General features: G+C 33.5%; 1 protein-coding gene across 1 annotated transcript in view; it reads right to left on the bottom strand.

Moving 5' to 3' along the window:
- Nucleotides 1–23,499, bottom strand: part of LOC110027109 (ALG-2 interacting protein X) — a 45,888-nt gene that overhangs the window by 1,244 nt on the left and 21,145 nt on the right. The window contains exons 3-8 of the mRNA XM_020728404.1: nt 13,488–13,577; nt 12,214–12,282; nt 9,813–9,953; nt 1,840–1,888; nt 778–881; nt 52–351 (exon numbers count right to left, since the gene is read on the bottom strand). Of these exons, the coding sequence (XP_020584063.1) occupies nt 52–351; nt 778–881; nt 1,840–1,888; nt 9,813–9,953; nt 12,214–12,282; nt 13,488–13,577 (753 nt within the window). The remainder of the gene's footprint in view (nt 1–51; nt 352–777; nt 882–1,839; nt 1,889–9,812; nt 9,954–12,213; nt 12,283–13,487; nt 13,578–23,499) is intronic.

The following is a 23,499-nucleotide window of genomic DNA, read 5'->3' as shown; positions in this document are numbered from 1 at the left end:
ACCTGTGAAAGCTGGCTGGCTGTTGTCATGGCTGGGTGGCTGATTGGCATCCTGCTGGTAAGACGGCTGCGGCTGTGGCAGCTGCGGCGTGTAATTTGGATATGATGGCTGAGAGAACTCAGGCCTTGGGTGCTGAGCGGGTTGGTGGAAAAAAGGTAACTTAAAGGAGAACCGGGATGCCGATTGTGGATCCGTTGCTGGATGGGAGCCGGTTCTTGAGGGGTTCGACGGACCCGAACCAAAGTTTAGCCCAGCCATTTGTCTCTGCACATCCTCGAGCATTTCGCGGCACTGAATGTTTCTGGTCATAACAAAGTCACTGCACTGCTGCTTCACATTGTTTACTGCATCCTATTGGGAGAGAGATAGGAAAGCTTTCAGATTTTGAATATTAGGAAATTTACATACGTTAAAGCATTTCCTATGTATTTACCTGTCTCGCACCTAAAATTTTACATTTAAATATATATTACTTTGGTGCTTTAAACCTATAAATTAAAATGTGTGTTTCTATTTTAAAAAGTGACAATAGTGTTAATTTTTTATGTAATATTAATGATTTGAGTGTTGTGTGTGTAAATATGAATGTTTAGGTGAGAGATGAGTAAAAACATAAAAACTGTATGCTATGTATGTAAATTCCCATTGAATATTTTGTCCGTGAAGGTAGGATCATTTTCCTTTCATGAAATGAACAACATGATAGTTTAAAAGCAGAGAGGAAAGGCATGGCAGTTTTCATTTGAGATTGGTCGGATTAGAACAGAAGATGGATACCTGGAGAGTAACATAAAACTTCATTCCCTCGTTGATGTTGTCTTTAATTTCTTGATATTTTGCTATGGCAGCAGCAATTTGTTTGTAGCATTTGTCACGAGCAGCTGGTCATAAGGACTTCGTTTTAGCTCAGGAAAGTTTTGACAATCAACAACAACAACAACAACAACAACAACAACAACAACAACAACAACAACAAAGCCTTAATCCCACTACGTGGGGCTGGCAACATGAATCATTTTTCTCCATTGCATCCTATTTAGTGTCATATGCAGAACTAATTTAAATATGCAGAATAATCAATCCAATGTTTTTTCTCAGATTTCTCGTTTGATTAAAAAGAAAAACACAAGGACTGAAAGTGATTAAGAATGATAAATTTGTACTTAATGAATAACAAGTTCCAAAATAAACCAGGTGTCCACAGAATTCCACAGTTAAAACTTACTCTGAAAAAGAAACAACCACACCTTGATTTAAGTTCTGTCTGAACGCAGTGACAGAAGCTAATGCTGTGCTTCTTTTAGCAAATTGCATGCTAGGAATATTTACTTACCTTATTAGAAAATCAATTAAAGACAGACTAACATGGCCTCGAACATTTGATAAGAAAATCTAAGGTGTAACCGATTTATCATGATTTCATCATTAATAATTTGGGATAATTACATGCATAGCACCTGAAATATTGTTATTTACAAACTCTAGCACACAGCTGATATTTTTGAACCAGTGAACCAATGTATTTACGTGTGTCACAATCAAACCATTGTGAATTAGATAAAAATGAAAAATATGGGGTTTTATCATGAATTTTGATATTTTGAGTGAGAATTTGAAAAATGGATGACAGAAGGTGCTAGATTTGTAAATAACAATGTTTCGGGTGCTATGTATGTAATTGTCCCTAATACTTTATGAAAGAAAGCTGGCATCTCACTGACTTTGAAAAGTGCATCACATTTTATCAGGCATACTTGATCAAGATTTACCAGAAGATCAAACCAGATGCCTTGATAACATAAAACTCTAAATAAAACGAAAGGAATAAAGGATGAGAACCTTTATAATCTTCGAGATTAAATATGGCAGCGAACTCTTCATTTTGTGCCTGAAATACAAAAGAAACTCAAACACGAGAAATGACGCATTCTAGCCAGATATAAGAAAGGAAAGCAAAGAGACTTCTCATCACTTCTAACAAGCCATGTTTTATGGCAATAGTGCAAACTTCACGGTAAACAATGTAATGGGGACTTGAAAGTAAACAGAGAAAGTAACCTAAGCAGATGACAAAAAATAATCCACATTTTCATCTGCATTCAATAATAAAATAAAAAACCGTAGTTTCTTCATCCAATTCATACTTTCAAATTTGAATCACCGTCATTTCAAAGACCACAACTCCATGCCATGATCTACATAAAGAAAAGTAGGCTATGTTTGGAAAAGCAGTAGGCTATGTTTGGAAAAGCAGTAGTGATGCAGAGCACAATATGATCAGCAATATCCACATAGGATCAACACCTTACATTGTTACACCAAGTTTGTCATGTTTCAGATTTATCTTATAATTCACGGTTATTTAAAATCATGTTTATCTCATAAACAAGGACATTTAAGTCCTTTTACTAGCCTGATAATTCCATTCTTTGTGTGAACCCATATAGTCTATATAACAGGTTCTAATCTTCTCTTATGAACATTAAGATACTATAACGATTATTCTCCTCTCTCCCCCTTCTTTGTCTCTCTCCTATCCCCAGCTAGCACTAACCCCCATTTCGTAGCAAAGTTAAAAATATTCATTATAAAATGTACAAAATTCCTTCTCTTGATTTTCCACCACCACTTTTGTGAGCATTATCGTAGCATTATTGAATTCTAAGCTTACACCTTGTATATATGCCAACCACTAAAAAAAAATTGTTCCCTCACCATCCCTCGTGAGGTGTTTTGATTGATTGTTTCCTTTTTTGCATGCATAACTTCATCTTCATGATTGGTAGGACCGTAAGGAATCCAAATACTAAAAAATCTACACAACCTCATCCTCAATCCGATACCTTTGTGCGTTCAGAATATGCCAACTTTTTCCCTCCCATTCATTTCCCTCGTTTTGATATGTCACCCACATTTATTTCTCATGCATCACACCATCCAGGAAAGCAAAGCCATAAAAACTCAAAACACTTGGAACCCTACTTCACATCACCCAACTTTAATCCCCTTCATGCATAGAATCTTAACTAACATTTTTATTACTCCAGTTCATTATAACAGGCAAAGCCCCCTTCATTCATTAATTTTCTCAACAAATCCTCATTCAAATCCAAAACCTGACCTATCCAAGCTCCTCAAGCTACAATATTTTTTGTTGGATTATTTTTTAGCAAACCCAACCACCAACATGAAAGATATCCCTCCCTAGACATAGAACAAAAATTGAGTAAGGGAAGAAAAACTTCAGCCGGGTCAGAAATCAATAATGCAAAAGATGTAAAACACCTACTGGGATCACAAATCAACAGCATCGAGGGTGGCCTTTATCTTGATTGGATCAAAGTAAAATGTGTGTGAGTTTTCACACTAATCAAATCAAAGTTGATGGCCCCTCAATGATTCACGCGCATTCTTTAAGTTAGATTGTTTTTTTAACTTAATTCCTTGTCTCGATTTTTCCCCCACTTTACATGAGCGTTCTCCTGATATATTGAATTCTAAACACACAACTTGGCCTTCACGCCAAATATCAAAAAGTTGTTTCCTCACCATCCTCCGTGAGGTGTCTTGATTGATCGCTCCTTTTTCAGTATGCATAACACCATCCTCATGATTGTAGGACCATAAGTTAACCATGACAGTATTAAAAAAATAGGTGACAGATATTTTGAAAAATAAAATTTGAGAATTAATACTATTTATGAGCATCAGTTAAGTATTACAGGTCCCCACACATTAAACGGGCCTACAGCAAACTGTTGTGTGACCTATGAAAATTGATTAATATTGGCCCCCACAAACACTTTTTCAGGCCCCCGCAAAGTTAATGATGAAAATTTCACCATACAATAAGTTTACTATAACTTGCTAAAACTTGAATTATTTCACATATTTAATTGATTAAATTAACCTAATTCAAATTATTGACTTAAATTGGACCGCCCTATGAAACACTGGCTCACACACACACACACATATATATTAAGGCATAAAGAATCCACATGCAAAATCAATCTAAATCTGCACTTTCTTCTAGTACTAATTTTTCATTGGTTCACAGGCTTAGAAATGATACTGTTGCCTGCAACTAAGGTGAAGAGTACGACTCCCCCAACAAAAAAGGTGTACAAGCTTCAGTTCCTGTGTTAAGACTTTTTTTTTCACAAGAATCCTAGATGACTTATTGCACCTAAGCATGGACGTAGGCTTGCAAGCCAAAAAACATAAAAACCGCTCTGGTTGTCCTTATCTGTACTATTTTGAACGCTTTACTTCACCATGAATTATTTGTGTTACTTTTAATAAATAATTTTAAAATATATTTAGTTCTTAAACAAATAAATATTTCTGAAATAAAAACCCAAGTCACCCCCATATTAAGTCATATAAACCATCAACTTCTATAATTCAAGTTTTGTAGCTGATGGGAGATTTAATGTATCACACATATGTTCTGGATCCCAAACTAATAAAATAGTTTAAGAAGATTTTGCACAAAATTATTCATAGTTGCATATTAGATGGCCCCATAACCAATACAAAGAATTACTATTAATATTTAAATGGGCCCTATTCGTATGTTTACCAGTGAATTCTAATTAGGTTATAGGGTAGTCTTTGGGAGATTAAACCCTTCCTTCAGTTAATTATTCAAACTCATGTTTTATATCATGTCAAAATGATAGTCTATTTGGGACAATTTTCTGCATGTTTTGCGTTTTAGTACGTCACCACAAATCTACTTATTGAATCAGTTACTTGCTGCTTTCTATAATTTTTCGTGTTAAGAAGCTGTTTCTGGCCGCCATATTTATTAAAGTTTGATGATTATAAGAAAGTTGTTATCTGACTTTTTGAATATATATATATATATATATATATATAAAGATTTACTTAGCATACCGCTCAATTCCTATGTATTTACATATATATATATAACATGTAAACTTCAATTTTTAGATGCATATCACGTTATCTGAGCATGAATCACCATAACTTTTGAAAAAGTTGATTTTCTTACTATAACATCACAATGCCTATATAAAAAACTACAACGGCCCCAAACAAATCCTTAATGGGGTTTGGAATTTGAGTTGCTCATATCTAAATATGTGTTTTAACTCTAGTCCAATGAATCATCATTTTATTCACCCTTCAAAATAGTAGATCTTATGAAGCTCCCTAGACTGATCTCGTTTAGCAAAATGATAAATATTTTGATCAAATAAACTTCCCTTTCCTCATTTACTTGGTTTGCATGCATATTTGGTTTCTTATTTATCCGTGACTTAGGTGAATAATATTTAACATTCAAACACTTTTTGGTGACCAAACAATGGTATTAAATGTAACCATGGCACTAGAGCCACAAAACAATCACAATGCATATTACCCTGTGAAACTTCAACAATCATCGCCATATTTTTAGTCAGGTTATTTTGGTCTCCATAAACTTAGATCAATGATCAATTAAGGGATGTTAAACTTTAATGGGATAAAAAAAAAAAGACAGTACAAAGAGCTTCAAACTCTAGCTGGATATAAAATCAACATCAAGGATGTCCTTTGTCTTAATTGGATCAAAGATAGATGGTCGCAAGTCCTCACAATAACCAAATAAAAAACAATGATCGCCTTAATGATTCATGTGCAGTCTTTAAAACGTTTTCAAGAAGTTACTACTTGTGTCTTCTATTTATATTTATCCTTATTTTCTTATTTTTCTAATTGATGGTTATAAAAGCAACCGTGACATTTGAGGCTCCTCTTGTGAGAATTCAGAGGATTTCGATGCATTGAAGAGCTTATGTTCACCTAACAATTATGATGTCAATCATCCGATAATGATCCAAGAATCACTACTGAATTTCTTATTGTGAGTAATTAGTGAAAATAATGATGATTCCCTTTATCTAGATCAAAGAGCAGCACAGAGAGGCAAAATTCCAGATGAATTAAAGATTGAATACACAAAGGTCTTTAAGCTTTACATGAAACAAGGAATAACAGTTGGCTGGATCAAAGATCAGTTATCGCAATGCTTAAATCTTACTAGATCAAAGAGTGATGGCCCTCTAAAATTATTGGATCGAACAACTACAATTCTTCAAATTTATCTATTCATGTTAATTATGTGTAAAGGAAATACTTAGTGTTAAGGTGGATGAAGGTTGGTGGGGTTGAGAGTTGGCAGGGGTAGGATTGATTGTACCATGTGGCAAGTATTTTTTAGCACGAAAAAGTTAACCTATGATGAGGACTAAATGAGGACTAAATGAGTGTAAATTAAAGTGATGTTGGCATGAGCAAGAGAGAAAACACAGAAAAAAACACGAGTAAATAACCGCAGTGATATAGGGAAAGGTAGAGTAAGGTATTTAGCAAGCAAGCTGTAATAACTGTATAAAAAATACAACAACAGCAACAAGCCTTTATCCCACTACGTGGAGTCAGATACAATAATCCTTTTTTCTCCATTGTGTCATATTTTCACTTGATTTTAATAGATTAAGATCATTTTTATACAATATGCCCAAATCTTTTCAGGCTTACCTCTATCTTTCCTTACATAAATCAAATCTTAAACATCTACTCTCCTAATCAGATCATCAGATTTTGGGGCTGTGATTTTTTTGGTTTCTTTGGTGTAGAAATGTGAATTCATGAGCATGGGAGACTTATGGGACTCTCTTCCCTCTCTATGCGTTCAGGTGTAATTGGTTATAGCTTCTCTATGGCTTTCTCTGATTTCATTTGGATTTTTTGGTATACTGCAATATGAAATGATGGGGCATTGGGGGGACTTATACGGCTCTCATCTTACTGTGTGGCGGTTGGGTGCGATTGGTTATGGCTTATATGTGAATGTCTCTGATTGCATTGGTTTGGCTTGGGGTTATGAGGATGGTTTTCAAATTGATTTTTGGTTTCTTTCTTCCTTCTAGCCTACCGTTTAATGTGCATTGCCCTCTACTTTGTTTTGTTGTTGATATTACATAAAAATTGCATGTGGTGGGCTTGGGCAAGTAGTCAACAACATAAAATTTGGGTATGTTTGGTTAGTGTTTAAACAAAGGGTGTGAGCAAAGGATTATTGGCCATAAATGTTCAAAAAGAAAAAAATTGCTGAGATTGATATATGTAGATGTCATGCAAATTGATACTATATGATCTGCTATTACAATAGAGATATGCAATGGTGGTTTGGAAGCTTTGGTTTAAAATCCAAGAATGGATGTGGATGTCATGCAATTTTTTAAATGTTATTAAGAGGATAAAATTTTTTTTTTTGGTTATGATGAGTCATATGGCCCTAGCGTTCTTTTGGATAATTTTTATGCTGCTATGTGTTTCAATATATAGGAGTTTGTCTTACACAAGTATATACCACAATATCCTTCAAAATATGACATTAAATTTAATAATTTAGAGACATATCACACATATATTCCACATGAGGCTTATGAAAACAAGGTTGGTCTATCAATAATGGATAACGAAGACGTTGAGGATCACCCCTCAGGATGGTGAAGCTGATTATGGTTCAACTAAGGGAACATATTACAAATGCTTTATTTGATGAGTGAATCTTATATTCCTGGTTATTTCTGTTGTGTACTTTAGAGGTTGTTTTGTTTGTTGAAAATGTAATGCAATATAAAATGAATGTAATATAGAAGTAATGCATCGTAATTGAAATATTTGTTTTGTTCACCGTAAAATAAACATAAGCCTTTATATTTTTTTTGTTTGGTTTGAAGTAGGTTGAAAATAATGTATTTCAAAATATATAAAATATTATTGGCAAATGACAGGCAGTATTTGGCAGCGGCGACTGACGAAGGGTGGCTAAGAACAACAGACAACAATAGTGAACTGCGAGCAGCGGATGGCATCTGTCAAGCTGCAGCAGAAGATGGCGACAAAGACGAATAGTGGAAGGGCGGTGGGCGTGCTGCAGGAGACGACAATGGGCAATGGCAAGCGGCGGCAGCTAACGGCGAGAAGCAACAGGCTGCTGTAGCAAGCTGCGACGTCGGGAGGTGGATGCGAACAAAGGATTGGGTTGTTGATGGCGAACAGAGGCAGCGACGATTTGCTTCAACGATAGGGAGACGACAAACGACAGTCCGCAAATGGTGGTTGCGGGGTTTCAACAAACCACAGCATGCTGGCAGCTGACAATTGGTGTCTTACGGCGGACAACGTGTCGCAAATAGTGGGTGGCGGCTACGTTGATTGGCCAATGATGGTGGACTGCGGGTGATAGCAGTGACAGACAACAATGTGGGGTTGTGATTGATGACATGTAGCAACAGGAGGCAACAGACAGATAGAGGGTAGCGGCGAATGGCGGCGAGGGCAAGCGGCGGTCTGCCGATAATATTTTACATAGATGATCGATGTAAATCTCAAATTTGGCCAAATGGACTGAATTTACAAATCGATCAAAAAGAAGTAAAGTGTAAAATTCAAATTCATTCATACTTTACATTATATTTGCAATTCTTCAAACTAAACATATAATTTTCTAAAATCCCTACAAAAAATTTATAGTAAACTACAAATTCTCCCAAACAAACAACCCATAGACATTTAATTTTGCTTGAGTTATTTTCTTTTGTATTTATTTATTTCATCAATGATTTGTGAATTGTGAAATTTTGTTGAATCCAAAAAAATATTAAATATTATGTTGTGTTGTTGCGTTAAGACTTGCTTTAGTTTTTTTTTCGTAAGATTTATGATAAGTCATATGTCTAGGGATTCCTCTGGATGACCTTAAGCTTGTTTTCTTTTTCGACATATATGAGTTTGGAAATAAATGCTTAAAGGCAACCAAGATCACATTTTTTTATTGGTCATCCGCCTTCATATAGCGGTTGATTATGCATATTTTTATGTTAACTCAAAGCCCTTATTTTATTTATTTACTTACTCATTATATCACACATATAATGTGATTTTTTGATTAAGCCTTAAGACTTTGCATTCTCATGAAATGAGTTCAAGAAATTTAAATGTTTCTAAAGTTATACACTGCAACTGGATATGCAATATTCCTAGTATACTTCAGGACAAGAAGCTATGTATGTGAGAAGATTTTATAGGTCTCCCATAATAGATGATTGTAATTATTTTAAATGGGTTGATGATAGTGAAGAATCGACTTCAAATAGTGATAATGCCTGAAGAGAAACTCTGAAAAGAAAATTCTCCAAAAAACTTGATTGTTTGGACATGAAGAATGATGTTATAATAGCATTAATTATAATAAATTACTTGTAATTTTTATTATCATATTATTATGTGTTAAGTGATATATTATACCAGATGTAGTATAATAATAAATTTATGATTTTTTTTTAACTGTTAAAATTTATTTATGTTGTTCAGTTTAAATTATTTTCGAAACAACGAACTTATAGTTAATACATACATAAAGACATTACAATCTTTATTTTCTCAATAGCTGCAGCATAGCAGATTATCCATACTGCTTCACCATTAACTTCTTTCTAACAATAATAAATCCAAAAAAACAGCTTCACAGTTGCTTTTTGAAATAGTTATAGCTGCCCCAAGCACATCCTTAATATACATAAGATTTTTCGCTTTTTGAAGTTTATTTAGTTATGGATTAGATCAAGTCCTACTATAATTATCTATTTAAATGACTGAAATTCTGCAGAAAACTATTCTTAAAATCCTCTAAAAAAATCCCTCTTTCATTTTGATCTTTCACTGCCAAAATAATAATAATAATAATTTAAAAAAAATCACATTCTGCACAGAAGGATGCTATGCTTTACCTGAATTTGAAGCAATAGCTGCTCTTGTGCCTCTATATTTTGGGCAATTTCTTCACGGATTGAATCATACTTTGCTATCTCTTTCTTGAAAAGATCTTCATGTGATCCACTTGTAGCCAACAGTTTTGGTAGTATATCATCCTGCAAGCATCCAACAATAAAAGCTTGAACCACGTCAACAATTTCTAGTTGATTTTGAGCATTCCATGTAAATTCATCCACATCTGATAATGAGAAAATTAAGTGTTTTGCATCTCCCAGAACTGAGAACCAGGAAACGTTAGTAGAAACAGAAATACAGAGAAGTATGGAATAACTCATTATACTTATTCAGAGGACCACATCATCTAAAATATGTCACAGTATATATAGATCAGCCTAGGTTGCTGAGCATTGAGAGGTACAAAAATAAAAAATGAATGGTTCTGATTTTGTTATGCGGTTACAACACAATTGCTGAGAAATAAGGACAGAGACTGTGTGCTGTTCCATGTGCTAGTTTGATAGCCGAATTAGGTTGTTATTCATCCTCCAACAAAGAAATCAAGTCACTGAATCCGAAGTTCATTAAGAAACTTGAGTAAGCTTGAGAGACGTATTTGATGAGAATGTCAGCAGCCTGATTACCGGTTGCTAGATGACAAATGGTAAGAGTTTTAGAAGCTATGTGGCCTCTGAAATAAGGAAAATCCATCTCGATGTGTTTGGTGCGAGCATGGAAGATGGGATTGTTTGCAAGGGTAATGGATGATATATTCTCACAATATAAGCTCTATATTCAACTTATGTAAAGAACCGAGCTAATATTTTCAGTTTTTGAACCTTCAGGAGCAAGTGCATGAGGCAGAATTGAGGATTGAACGCATTTGGCGAGGGCATCCAAAATTGTAGCAATTGATTCTGAGGAAAGAAGAAGAAGTAAAATTGTCAGGGGAATGGAGTATAAAGCGGCTAATAGATTTTTGTCTATTATTGGTTTCCATATGGCGTAGCTGAGGTTTAATGAAGTTTGGCTGTTGATGTCAAGCAGGAAGAGGAGCCATCAAACGTGTCAAATCCGTTAACTGTAAACAGCTGATTTGGGATTATCAAACGAGAAATGCAGTGTTTGGCAAATCATTTAGAAAAACCATTAGGAATTTGAAAGGTGGAATAGTAATAGTAGCTTTTTGGTGGATAAATTGTTCCTCCATCTGGCTGGATCGAGAAGGAGGAGAATCTATCAGAGGGAATTAAAAAAGGAGTAGAGAGAGTTGTTGGACTAGGACTTGCTTCTATACCATGAGAACTTCCACATAAATTTAGTAGAAATAGAAATATAGAGAAAAACAGAGTAATTCATTATCTATTTTCAATGGATTCAGATCATCTATAGCTGTTACAATAAATATAGAGCAGCCTAGATTGCTGAGCATTAGGAAAGACAGAAATAACGAATGGTTATGAATTGGTTATGCTGTTACATCACAGTGACTGAGAAATAAGGCAGATACACTGTGCTACTACATGTGCTAGGTTGTTGGCCGAATATAGATTGTAAAGAACAAATGAACATCTTGGCAGACTGCTCAACAGGATAAAATACAAACTGCAATAAAAAAGATATTAGTATGGATTGCATTCTTCCAGAATATTTGGATTCTCATTAACATCCCGTGCAAAGCCAGGAAACATTACAACAGAAACGGAAAAAATAGATAGGAATGCGGGCAATATAATCAGGCTTTTTTTTAGGATTACTCTATTATTTTTAACTAGGAACTTAACTAAGAAATTCAGAGATAAACTCAAGATGACTTTATAACTACCCATTTCAAAAGCAAAATCTACAACAAATACTTAGAAGTATTAAAAAGTGTAGAGAGCTTTGAAAAAAATTATGCAAATTGCTTTCTAAGATTAAAATTTATAAACAGCTTGACCAATGTGAAACGTTAATAGGCAGACTGCAAAATAAGTTTATAAACATACTGTTTCAGGTGCAAACACTTTTGTTGGAAATAAATGAATGTTAGAGCTCATGGCCAGAAAATTGTGTCAATGGGTTACTCATTACAGCTCATGCTTGAATCTACATTTTAGGAGGTGCACCATTCACGTGATCAATCCCCTGAGGAACTTCTCAAAATATAAACCACTTGAACTGTTCTTTTACAACAGTAACATTCCAGTTTCACCTAACCCATATTCAGTAATAATCATTATTGAAAGGAGCAGCAATTTCTGAGGGTTCATTAACTTAGCCATCACAACAAAAGTCAAGCGGAAAACTAAAATTTCAAGCAAAATCATTTGCAGATATAAATAAAATAAGTGCAACATCAGTTTTTTAAAATGAAAGGAAACATTCTAACAAATTTGTGCGTAAAAGCCTGCAAAGAACGTTAAAAAAAATGCACACCTTCCTTTTCATTTCTTTAAGCATATCTTCCAAGCCTGCCCTTTGTGCACCTAGGTTCTCCAGATGCCTCTGATCAGATGAGAAAAACTAAAATGAATAAACATTGAAACTAGGCAAAAGCAGGTAATCAGAGATGGGGGCTTGGATGCAGCTTCGATCAGCTGGAAAGAATGGCGGAAATGGTGACCACGAAAATTAAAATTTTGATTCTCTGGCATATTATCTCATATTGAAGTGGAGCAATAAATGGGATGAAAACTTTTGCAAAATGTATGGAAAAAGTGAATAAAAAAAATCAAAACCAATGACTTTCATGAAATATGGAACAAAGTAACGGAACTGAATAAGTGTAAAAATATACAAAATGCATAAACAACTAACAGTTAGTCTAATGATGGTCACCAGTTCACTATGTACTTTCACATACATCCAGCTTTCCTTTTGATTTATGCTGTAACCTGATGCATATCTAATCAAACATATTCTACCTCAATAAGAACATTAGAAAGCAGACATATTTCCTCTTACACTGCTGAAAAAAACAATAAAGGATGATTTTGAGTGACATTTGGACGACTATGTCAAACCTTAAAAATTCAATCCCTTCTCTAACACTCACAAAGTTTTCTCTCGTCTTCTTGTTTCATTGTTATTATCTTGCTAGCAATTTAATGTGCAAAAAATCTTCAATAGTCTTATTCTTTTTTCATTTTTTTAATCTAAAACTTAGTTTCATAACTTCCGTTCTTAGGCATAACACTTCTTATGGCCTCAACATATCAGGAGGAGAGAAATATGTAGGTATCCTTTCTTGAATAGTTCCACTAAAACAGATCCACTATGTGGATTAGCAATATGTTCTCAACAAGATTAATGTTTCAGGCCAATATATTTATTATGTCGCTCCTGCTTCATGAAAAAGAACATGAGCACACAAAAAATATATTTAGAGTTAATGGAATGACTCAGGAGGCATTATTCTGATTAAATCATCGACATAGTGTGATATTAATTTGGTAAAAACGCATGAAAAACCCAAAGTAAAAGTTTATTATCAAATAAATAACCATAAATAATGATATAAAGTACATTAACTGTTACAAGAGATAGTGTTATTAAAATAAAATAAGGTCAACTTTAAGTTTAAAGTAGGTGTCATGTGTTGAATAGAAAATAAAATTCAGCATTCGCATTTATACAACTCAGGTAAACTATGCAATGAGAAAAAAAGGCGTGATGTACAGTAAAATATTCGTCTAAAAAAATTACATTACCAAGCTTTGTTTTAGCGCTCCAACTATAGCATCTTCATTATTATCCAATGACATTATGGGTCTTGCAAGACTTGGAAGAGCAGATTCGATCTGCATTTTTGTAGGAAAGAAGATGATTAAAATAAGATAAATTCTCAAACATGAATCAGTCATAAGAAAAATAAAATTATCTTAAGCAAAAATTATTTGAATAATGAAAACAACTTTACTAAATCTGGAAGCTTTAAATGAATGCAAAAAATAAAAAAAGAGCAATCATATGCACTCACACTAATACACATCTCTCAGCAAACATTTATAATTAGATTTGTTGCCATGAATTTATGACTCAATATAGAAACAAAAGGTATGAAATCCATATTTATGAGGATTTCATCACCATTATTATCAATAGCTTAGCCCGACTATTCGTGGCCATATGAATCATTTTCCATTTGATCTTTGTGAGTGTTGCCTGAAATGTTAACTTTAATTTATAGCATTTGGTTAACTCCTTCCATTTTCCATATGAATCCCAACTTCTATCCAATTATCATTGGTTACCTCCTTGTGCTATATCCTTAGCATCAATCTTAACATTATTCCTTATTGATGCACTGATGATCATTTTATGTATGAGAAAAATAGAAATTTAATTACTACAACTTACCCGCAATATAGTACTACATCTACTACCTATTTAACAATTGTTGAGGCAACAATAATAATGTGCCGAAAATCGTCATTGCTGGTTGCAAATCTAAATGAGAAAAATCAAGGGTTAACAACTAACCATAAAACCTAAGCTCTAGCCTAGAAAGACGGTCAGATAACTGTTATTTGTTTCTTTTATTGTGTGTCGTGCTTTTATGACAATTTCTATCAAGGTAAAAGAAATGATTTCTATAAAACTTGGGAAGCATCATAATTAGCAATTAACATTAATCCATGCTATTGATTCTAAATCTATCAACAAGAAGTCAATTAAATGAAAAAAACTAAACTGCAAACCAAAATGATAGTTGATTATAAATTGGTGTCTTTGGGTCTGTTTGGGGCAGCTGTTGATTATTTATAATCTGCTGATAAGCAGATTATTCTAATAATTTGATAATCTGCAGATTACCAGAATAAGCTGACTTGTTGTTTAGAGCAGCTTATTTAGAACAGCTTACTGGTAGTTGTTATTAGATGAATGACCATTCTACCCCTGTTTGGTTAAGTTGTTTGCAATATAAATAAAATGAACACAAAAGTATATAATACAAAAAAAGTTTTAACACTTCTGCAATAAATTGTGATATAGAATGACTATAATCCAACAAGGACCACATAATTGTGACCTACAAGTCTTTAAGGTATACTGCTTTGATGGGAATTAGAACCAGCTTATTTAGAACAGCTTACTGGTAGTTGTTATTAGATGAATGACATTTTGCTTCTGTTTGGTTAAGTTGTTTGCAACATAACTGTATATGGAAAATAATATATAAAACAAATGCCTCAAACTATTATAGTTCAGATGTCTCAAATCATAGAGATTTGTAGTATGTGCAAGTGCAATATTTACGCAAGTTTATAATCTTGCTCATACATTTCCAAGAAAACTCATAAATTTCTGCAAGAAAACTCATAAATTTCTGCATGTTTACAATAAATTTCTGCAAGAAAACTCATAAAAAAAGCTTTAAAAAATGAGGCAATCATGGTAAAAAAAACCAAAATCACCGTTAAAAATATTATTTTATCCTCTTGCAGAGTAGACGCAGTATTCCCATCAACAAACATAAAAGACAACTGCACAAAATATTATTTTATCCTCTTGCAGAGTAGAAACACACAAGTTCAATGACCATCGATCAACTTTCAGATGACTCACATGAAGCATAAATCACAAATTTCTGAATCCCAAGAAAAAAAGAGACGATCGTACTGATTAAACGCCCTAAAAGCCTCCGTAGATCTGGAAATCAGAAAAATCCAAGGAACATCTGTATTCCTGAGCTCATCCTACTCTGCCCTCCGTTGCCAAGAGAAAAAGACGAAAACAAAGAAAAAGAGCTCGGAAGCCAGCAACGGAGGACGCGGGAAGGATAAACGAAAGGGGGCGAGCATAGCAACTGGAATAGCAGAGGAGAGGAGGATCGATTCTCCTTGAAACGGCGAGGACGAGGGCGAGGGCGAGGGAGATGCGAAGGGCACCACAATAATTCTTCCCTAATCGCAAAAATTATACGCGGGAGGAGTCGGGCTTGCGAATTTACGAAGAAAATAGCGATATTAAAACGCCGCGGAATCAAAAATTTACGCCCAACGCTGTATTCAAACAGGATGGCGGTGTTTTGAAAACGCCGCCGCACTCTATAAGCTGCCCCACTGCCCCAAACGGGTCCTTTGTTAGAATTACATTAACGTTTAATAAAGCTATTCTTGATTTAACACCATGGGAGGGCTGTTGTGTTCTTTGACGTGTAGAGAATGTGAGATCACTCGCTATTTTTGGTCCTTTTGGCCACAATATAAGCATGTCCGTTGCTTTTTCATATTAAAGTCAGACATTCTACAAAAATGCTTATTTTATCATGGATAATATGAAGGGATGAGATAAAGCTACTATTTTGGCTTTATATGTTGATCAAATGGCTCTTCAAATGAGCTCCACATTTATTTATATGTATAAGCATGCTATGGTTTCTTGCACATTTCCATTCTCTTGTTGCAGTTTGGTAGGCCTTCCGAAGGAAATGGTAACCATCCTAGGGCGCCATATTACCAAGTTTGTTAGTTATATTTTCATCAATTTCAAATGGTAAAATTTGATGATTTTAGCCAATATTGCATCTGTTTGATCAATTTGTTCCAATGATGGTTGGAGAATTTACATTTTTCTGAAGTAAACTCAGGTAACACAATACTTAATCATCTACACAATTCCAATTTTCCCCATTGTGTTGACACGAACTGGTGGGCACTTGATTATTAATATTAATTGTATTACTTGAGCTGACAACTTCCGTGCACGATTTTTTTTCTATGACAACCTGAACGCATCAGAAAATTTGTGCAGTGTATGTTGGGGATATTTGAAGCGATGAAATACCCCGTGAATAAGCTCATGTGTAAGTTGGGCTTAAATCCTAAGTTGAAAACGAACCGTCTCACTAGTGCATCCCAAACAAACAAGAGAAAGGAAGGAAATCATAGTCAACGAACTAGAAGATTCAACATACAAAGTTCTCATAAATTTGTAGCTCAATTCATAGCTTTTTAGAAATGTGGCCCCAGACAATGCCACACCACACGCATGGTAATATATTTTAGAACCTTTCAACAAAAAAAAAATGTGGCCAGTATGCCGATAATAAATTTGTCAAAACATGCTTCAAAATTTTGAAGTTATTTAGAAAGTTCTACCGACTCATGAAGAAGAGTGATAGGGGTTAAGTCTACAAAACATCATTTTTTGCAACAAACGATGGAATTTAAAATGGACTTATTATTAACATTTAACAGGCAGAGGAGTGTATTGTAGAGCATACATGATTTGTAATTGTAGTTAATTTTGTGATTTACCTCCATCTAGGAGAGACTTGACATGCCCATATTACATGATAACTATTTGATTCATTTGTAACGTTGTAAAAAGACACAATTGTTCCTGAAAAAATTGGTTCAAGAGGTCATCTTAAGGGCCTCAGAGAAGGAAACCTCGAGAAAGTTTGCCATGATGATGTCCGAGGAGATTTTGATTTTGATTGCCATCTTATGAAGGGGCTCAAGTTTGTTCATCAAATGATGTAGGTTTCAATGAGTATAGCGGATGGAAACCAAGTTGCTCACAATTCAAGGTAGAACCTAAAGATCCTTAGATGCATATCTAATTTGCACCAATAGAAACTAAATAAAATACTGAAGCAACAATTGTGAAATAAACATAACTGTGATGAGGATTCTACACAACTTCGCCACTAATAGACCTAGATCAATGAAGAGATGGGTCAGTATCTTGAGCTTATATGTCACAGATAATAGCTAGTTTTCAAGACAGCTGGTCACACTATTGAAGTGTGAGGTTTATCATGTTACTATTGATGTTATATCAAACAACAAGACTACACGAGCACGTATGATATATCAACCCAAATCCTATTTAAGAAAGTGGATATCCTTCATAAATAACCCTATTTTATAAATAAAGAAGTCAATGAGTATATAACCCTATTTTATAATCCTAAATAAGAAGAATAAGACTTAATTTACATACAAGGTTATTATCATCTCCTAAGTTGTGCCTTTAAAAATAATCTAGAAAGTTCATAACCTTGAAATTTTATCGGTGAGGTACTATTTATATGCTATTATTTTATTCCATAATACTAGGATATTAGTACATGTAGTAATAGCATATGTTCAATGCAAGAAATTTATTTCAAATGCACGTGCTGGAGAATTTGATAAGCAAACTTCAAGATGATGACCCTATGGAAAAAGAATTAAATTAATGTTTGCTAATCAGGATTTCGCAAAGCAAGAGCTACTAAGGCCCATGCATGTTAGATCATATCCAAGGCATCAATGAACAAGCAACTAGGAGTCATTATGTAGGGAGAGGGTTTGACACGCCTAGCATCAAATATATAAGTTTCTCAAATATTCCATAAAGATGGTTAGTATATTTTCCATTAATCCTTTTCAAACTATAATAAGCATTACTCGAAAATATGCAAAGGATCCCAAATGGAGATCAAAATTGACATCCATAAATGTGTACAAAACAACCCTTTTAACCATATTTGAAGAACATTATTAGTACAATTGACGGTAAAATGTTTGTATTTATTTGTTGGAAACAAAATGCACCAACCACAAGGGGTTCAAATAATATAATTTGAAATTTGTTACGTTGTTGAAGCAGCTATGCTCCAGATCTAAAGAATCTATTGCAGATATACACAAGCATAGCCAACCAATTAAGAAGGGTAGGATTTATGTTACCCAAGATTTAAAAAAAAAACCTACTGGTGGCAATCAATGCTTTCCAAAACTCAATTTTTCTTTTTCATTTTACAAATGTAATGCTAAAGCAGACATAATTTTCATCAAAAATATTATTTGGTCGAGTAAGCTTATGCAAACACAAATAATTTCTCAGCTTTTAATCGAGGTTACCACTTGAAGCACTATCAAATCGATGCACAATAGAAATGCCCAGGAACTTTTAACTGCCGTCACACACGATTATTTAATATTTTTTGTTGCACCTTCAGCACATAGAAGGAATGATTCATAGTATTAACAAAAAAGAAATACTTATCCTTTCTATGTACTAGCTTGAATAACTATATTGGATGATTTTATGATGATGACAAACGAGTCATGACAGAAATCTATAATGTTCCTCAACTAAATATTTTAATTAACTTGAAAAAAAAGATGAAGAACATCAAAGAGAGCAAGTCAGAGCCAATTAGAATAGAAAGCTGTGAGATAACAACGCAAGGCTTACCGCAAAAATGTTTTCTAAATATGCAATTATTATTTATGCCTATTTCCAACTGATTAACTTATGCTCAAAATAGAGAGGGGGGATAATAACATAAGGCTTACCACAAAATAAAGTGGTATCGAGTTTATTACCCCCAACATTCATTTTGATTTTTATCACCAGTTTTGTTGCTTTGGTAAATCTATCTAAATTGAGCACCATTCTTGTAATTTTAAATTCATTCATTCATATTGTGTTGATGAGCTATCTTTGTGCTAGTTGTTTGTTTCAGACTTTTACTTTAACATGAATTATTTAGTTCACATTGTAATCATAAATCAAGTTTGAATATTGTCATAGAATTAGATGGAGGCACCAAAGGCAAATAAAATTATTTTTATATGAGTAAACTTAAAGATTTCAAGATTAAGGAGGTTCATGAAAAAGCTAATTTTATGTGGGATAAAGTGACAAAAGATCTACTTGGAGAATCAAAAGAAAAAATTTTATAAATAAAAAAAGTTGGTAGTGGAATAATAATGTGCAAGAAAAGATTAAATATAAAGAATTGTGTTATAAAAATTGGTTTAAATAAAAAAAAACTTCGAGAACTGGGAAAATAGAAGGTGGCCCATAAGTAGTCTAAGAGAACAATTTGTGACGCTGAGAATTCTATTTTTATTGATCTTTATAATATATTAGATACTAAAGAGTGAGAAGAATATATGCATAAACTAGCCAAATAAAGAGAAAAGAAAAGTAAAGATTTAATTCAAGTGTATTAAAAATGAAAACCAAAAAGCACTTTTCTTAGAGAAAGATATTCAACAAAGGTGTATTTTGATAAACTTTTCAATTAAATTTCTTAAAATATGATCGACCTTAGTGATCTTAATATCGTAATAATAACAAAATGTCTTATTTTTACCATCACATTAGTAAAAATAAAGTTGAGGAGACTTTAAGGAAAACTAAGGTGAAAAATCAGCAGAACCTCATGGTATCCCAATTGAAGTGTGGAAATATTTAGGAGATTTGGGATATTGTTGGCTTACTAAACTCTTTAATATTATTTTATTTACCAAAAATATGTTTGAGCAGTGTAGGAGTATTTTGGTCTCTATTTTTAAGAACAAAGGGAATGCTCAAGAGTGAGCAAATTATAGAGGAAAATTTAGTTGATCTATTATACTTTAAAATTATGGGAAAGGATAATTGAACATAAGTTAAGACGCGCTACAAAGATTTCTCATAGTCAGTTTGGATTTATGTCGTACTATGGAAGATATAAGTTATAATAGATGTTATGTTAAGACGTGCTACAAAGTCCTACTATGGAAGATATACATTATTGAGACGTTCGATGGAGAAGTACAGAGAGGGTAAGAAGGATATACATATGATTTTATTGATTACGAAAAAAATAACGATAAGATTCTAAGAGAAGTCTTTTGGAGAGTTCTAGAGAAGAAAGGTGTTGATTTGCTTATATTCAAGACTTATATTCAAGTCATTAAAGATATGTATACTAAAGTTGTTATTAGTGCTCGAATAGGAGGATTGACCGAGTATATTCCAATTTCAGTTGAATTACAACAGGGATCGGCTTTAAGCCCTGATCTTTTTTGCTTTAGTTATGGATGCTCTTACTATATATTTACAGGAGGATGTACCTTGATGCATGCCTTTCGCTGATGATATCCTCCTTGTGGATAAGATTAGCAAAAGAGTTCAGAAAAAACTTGAATTATGAAGATCTACATTGGAGTCAGAAGGCATTGTTTCAGTAGATCTAAAATTGAATACATGGGATGTAATTTTAGTAGTAGTAGCTCTAGTGCAGAGTTGTAACTATGGATGATTAAATCATTAGAATGTGTGAACTGTTTAAATATCTCGGGTTTAATGTTCAAAAGGATGGTGATATAAATGGGGATGTTATTAATAGAAATCAAGTTGGTTGATTGAAATGGGGGAATGCATCGGGCCTATTGTGTGATAGAAAGGTACCGCTTAGACTTGACGGAAAGTTTTATAAGATGGTGGTGAGACCTACAATGCTTTATGACGCAGAATGTTATCCCTTAAAAGAGAAACATAAAATAAAATTAAGTTTTATTGAGATGAGAATGCTTAGGTGGATGAGTGGCAGAGGTAGACCTAAAAAGTAAATGTTTTAGATGAACCAACTAGGAGAATTGATGTTTTAGATTCGACTTACGTTAAGAAAAGCAGAGGGCAGACCAAAAAAGACTTGGGCATATTGTATAAAAAATGATTTACTCTATTAGAAAATATGACACTTAATATGACGCAATGAAGAGAAAGGGTTCATGTAGCCAACCCACTTAGTGGGATAAAGGCTTGTCGTCGTTTTTGTTGTATAAATCATTATTTATTACTTCGTAATATAACATAGCCATTATTGTTTGTTATCTAAATCAGGAAGTGTTTTGTCGTGTATATAAAGAGTGTCAAATCCAAGATCTTAGTTACAAAAAAGTTACCACCTTCATTCAGATTACAAACAAATATGGGATCAATATCCCATAAAGAGTGACCCGGCGCTCATGCACCAACTTTGTAGCAATTTTATATTTATACAAGTTGACATGATATAACTACTACTATAAATAACATAAAAAATAAACAACATTTAAAACATTAAAAACTAATTATATAAATTATATTGAAACGTGATTTTATATTTAAGTGAACAAGATGTGACATTATTTGTTCGAATTATAAGTTTTTTCTTTATTTATATTAACCTGCACCGGTTCAAAATCATTTATTTTATGTGAGGGCTTTTGTAGATTTTTTAAAAAGTCATCAAACTAAATTAATGCATAACTAAATTTTTCATCACAATTAACTTCTAATAGTAAATTAATGCATGTTTACCCAATTTTAGAACATGATGAGTGAAAGAAACAAATTAAGCCAAAATACAACCAAGCAACCATTTTTTGTAAGCTTATAGTAGCTTTATCTTTTTTCACCAACCAAACATGTTAACCCCAATTCAAGCATGTGGTCGCTAGGTTTAGCATAACTTAAGCCCTAACCACACATGCCCACGCATGGCAATGAAATTTCAAGAGAAAAAATCAAATAGTTAAAATGAGGAATTATTTTAAAAGTATTATGTAATAAGAAATGTTCAAATAGGTGAGACAAGGTGTAAGCCTTGAACTTAAAATTTCTCAAAAAATTAACAAAAAAAACACCTAAAGTCAAATAAAATTTATAATTAAGCCATATAGCAACAAAAATTTTTGGAGGGGATCACTTAAGAGATTGTCCTCAATTTCATCAAATTTAAAAAAAAATAAAAATCTACCCATTAGTTGCCAATATCTTCTATTATAAAAAGGGAGAAAACTTCCACCATCACCTTCAAACCTAGAAAATCCATATATTGAAAAAAATTATTCTCAATAATTTCCTCCATATTTACTTGAACTACAAATTTTAAGGTAGCACAATTCTTCGAATAACCTCCACATTCTTTTAACAACAACAACAAAGCCTTAATCCCACTACGTGGGGTCGGTACATGAATCCTTTTTCTCCATTGCGTCCTATTTAGTGTCATATTTTCATCTAGTTCTACTAAATTAAGATCATTTTTAATTCAATAAGCCCAAGTCTTCCTAGGTCTACCTCTGTCATTCTTAACACAAGTCGAATCTAAAACATCTACTCTCCTAGTCAGATCATCAGATGGTCGACGTTTAATGTGACCAAACCATCTAAGACGACTTTCTGTAATTTTGTCTGTCACAAGAGCTACACCAACCCTATCACAGATATATTCATTTCACATTTTGTCTCTAAGTGTAAAGCCACTCATCCACCTAATCATTCTCATCTCGGCAACACTTAGCTTATTATTATGCTTCTCTTTTGAAGGCCAACATTCAGCGCAATAGAGCATTGCAAGTCTCACAATTGTCTTATAAAGTTTTCCTTTCAGTCTAAGTGGTACTTTTCTATCACAACCAACCAACTTGAATTCTACTATTGACATCCCCATCTAAATCACCATTGCTTTGAACAACGAACCCAAGTATCTAAAGTCGTTCACATCTTTTAATAATTTGATCACCCAAAGTCACACTTCTGTCACTAGAGCTATTACTACTAAAAATTACATTCCATGTATTCGGTTCTAGTTCTACTTAAACGAAGGCCTTTAGACTCCAATGTAGACCTCCACATTTCAAGTTTTTCCTGGATTTTTTTTCTTGTTTTATCAAAGAGAAAGATATCATCAGCAAAAAGCATACACCAAGGTACATCCTCCTGTAGATGTCCACTAAGACCATCCATAACTAAAGCAAAAAGATATGGGCTTAAAGCCGATCCCTGATGTAATCCAACAGAAATAGAAAAATATTTGGTCAATCCTCCTTCAGTTTGAACACAAGTAACAACTCTAGTATACATATCTTTAATGACTTGAATATAAGTCATATCAACACATTTCTTCTCGAGAACTCTCCAAAGGATATCTCTTGGAACCTTATCGTAAGCTTTTTCTTT

This window comes from Phalaenopsis equestris, unplaced genomic scaffold (genome assembly GCF_001263595.1).
Source record: "Phalaenopsis equestris unplaced genomic scaffold, ASM126359v1 Scaffold000414, whole genome shotgun sequence".
Taxonomy (NCBI): Eukaryota; Viridiplantae; Streptophyta; class Magnoliopsida; order Asparagales; family Orchidaceae; genus Phalaenopsis; species Phalaenopsis equestris.
The sequence above is the reverse complement of the archived record's forward strand: the minus strand, read 5'-3'. Positions and strand labels throughout refer to the sequence as shown.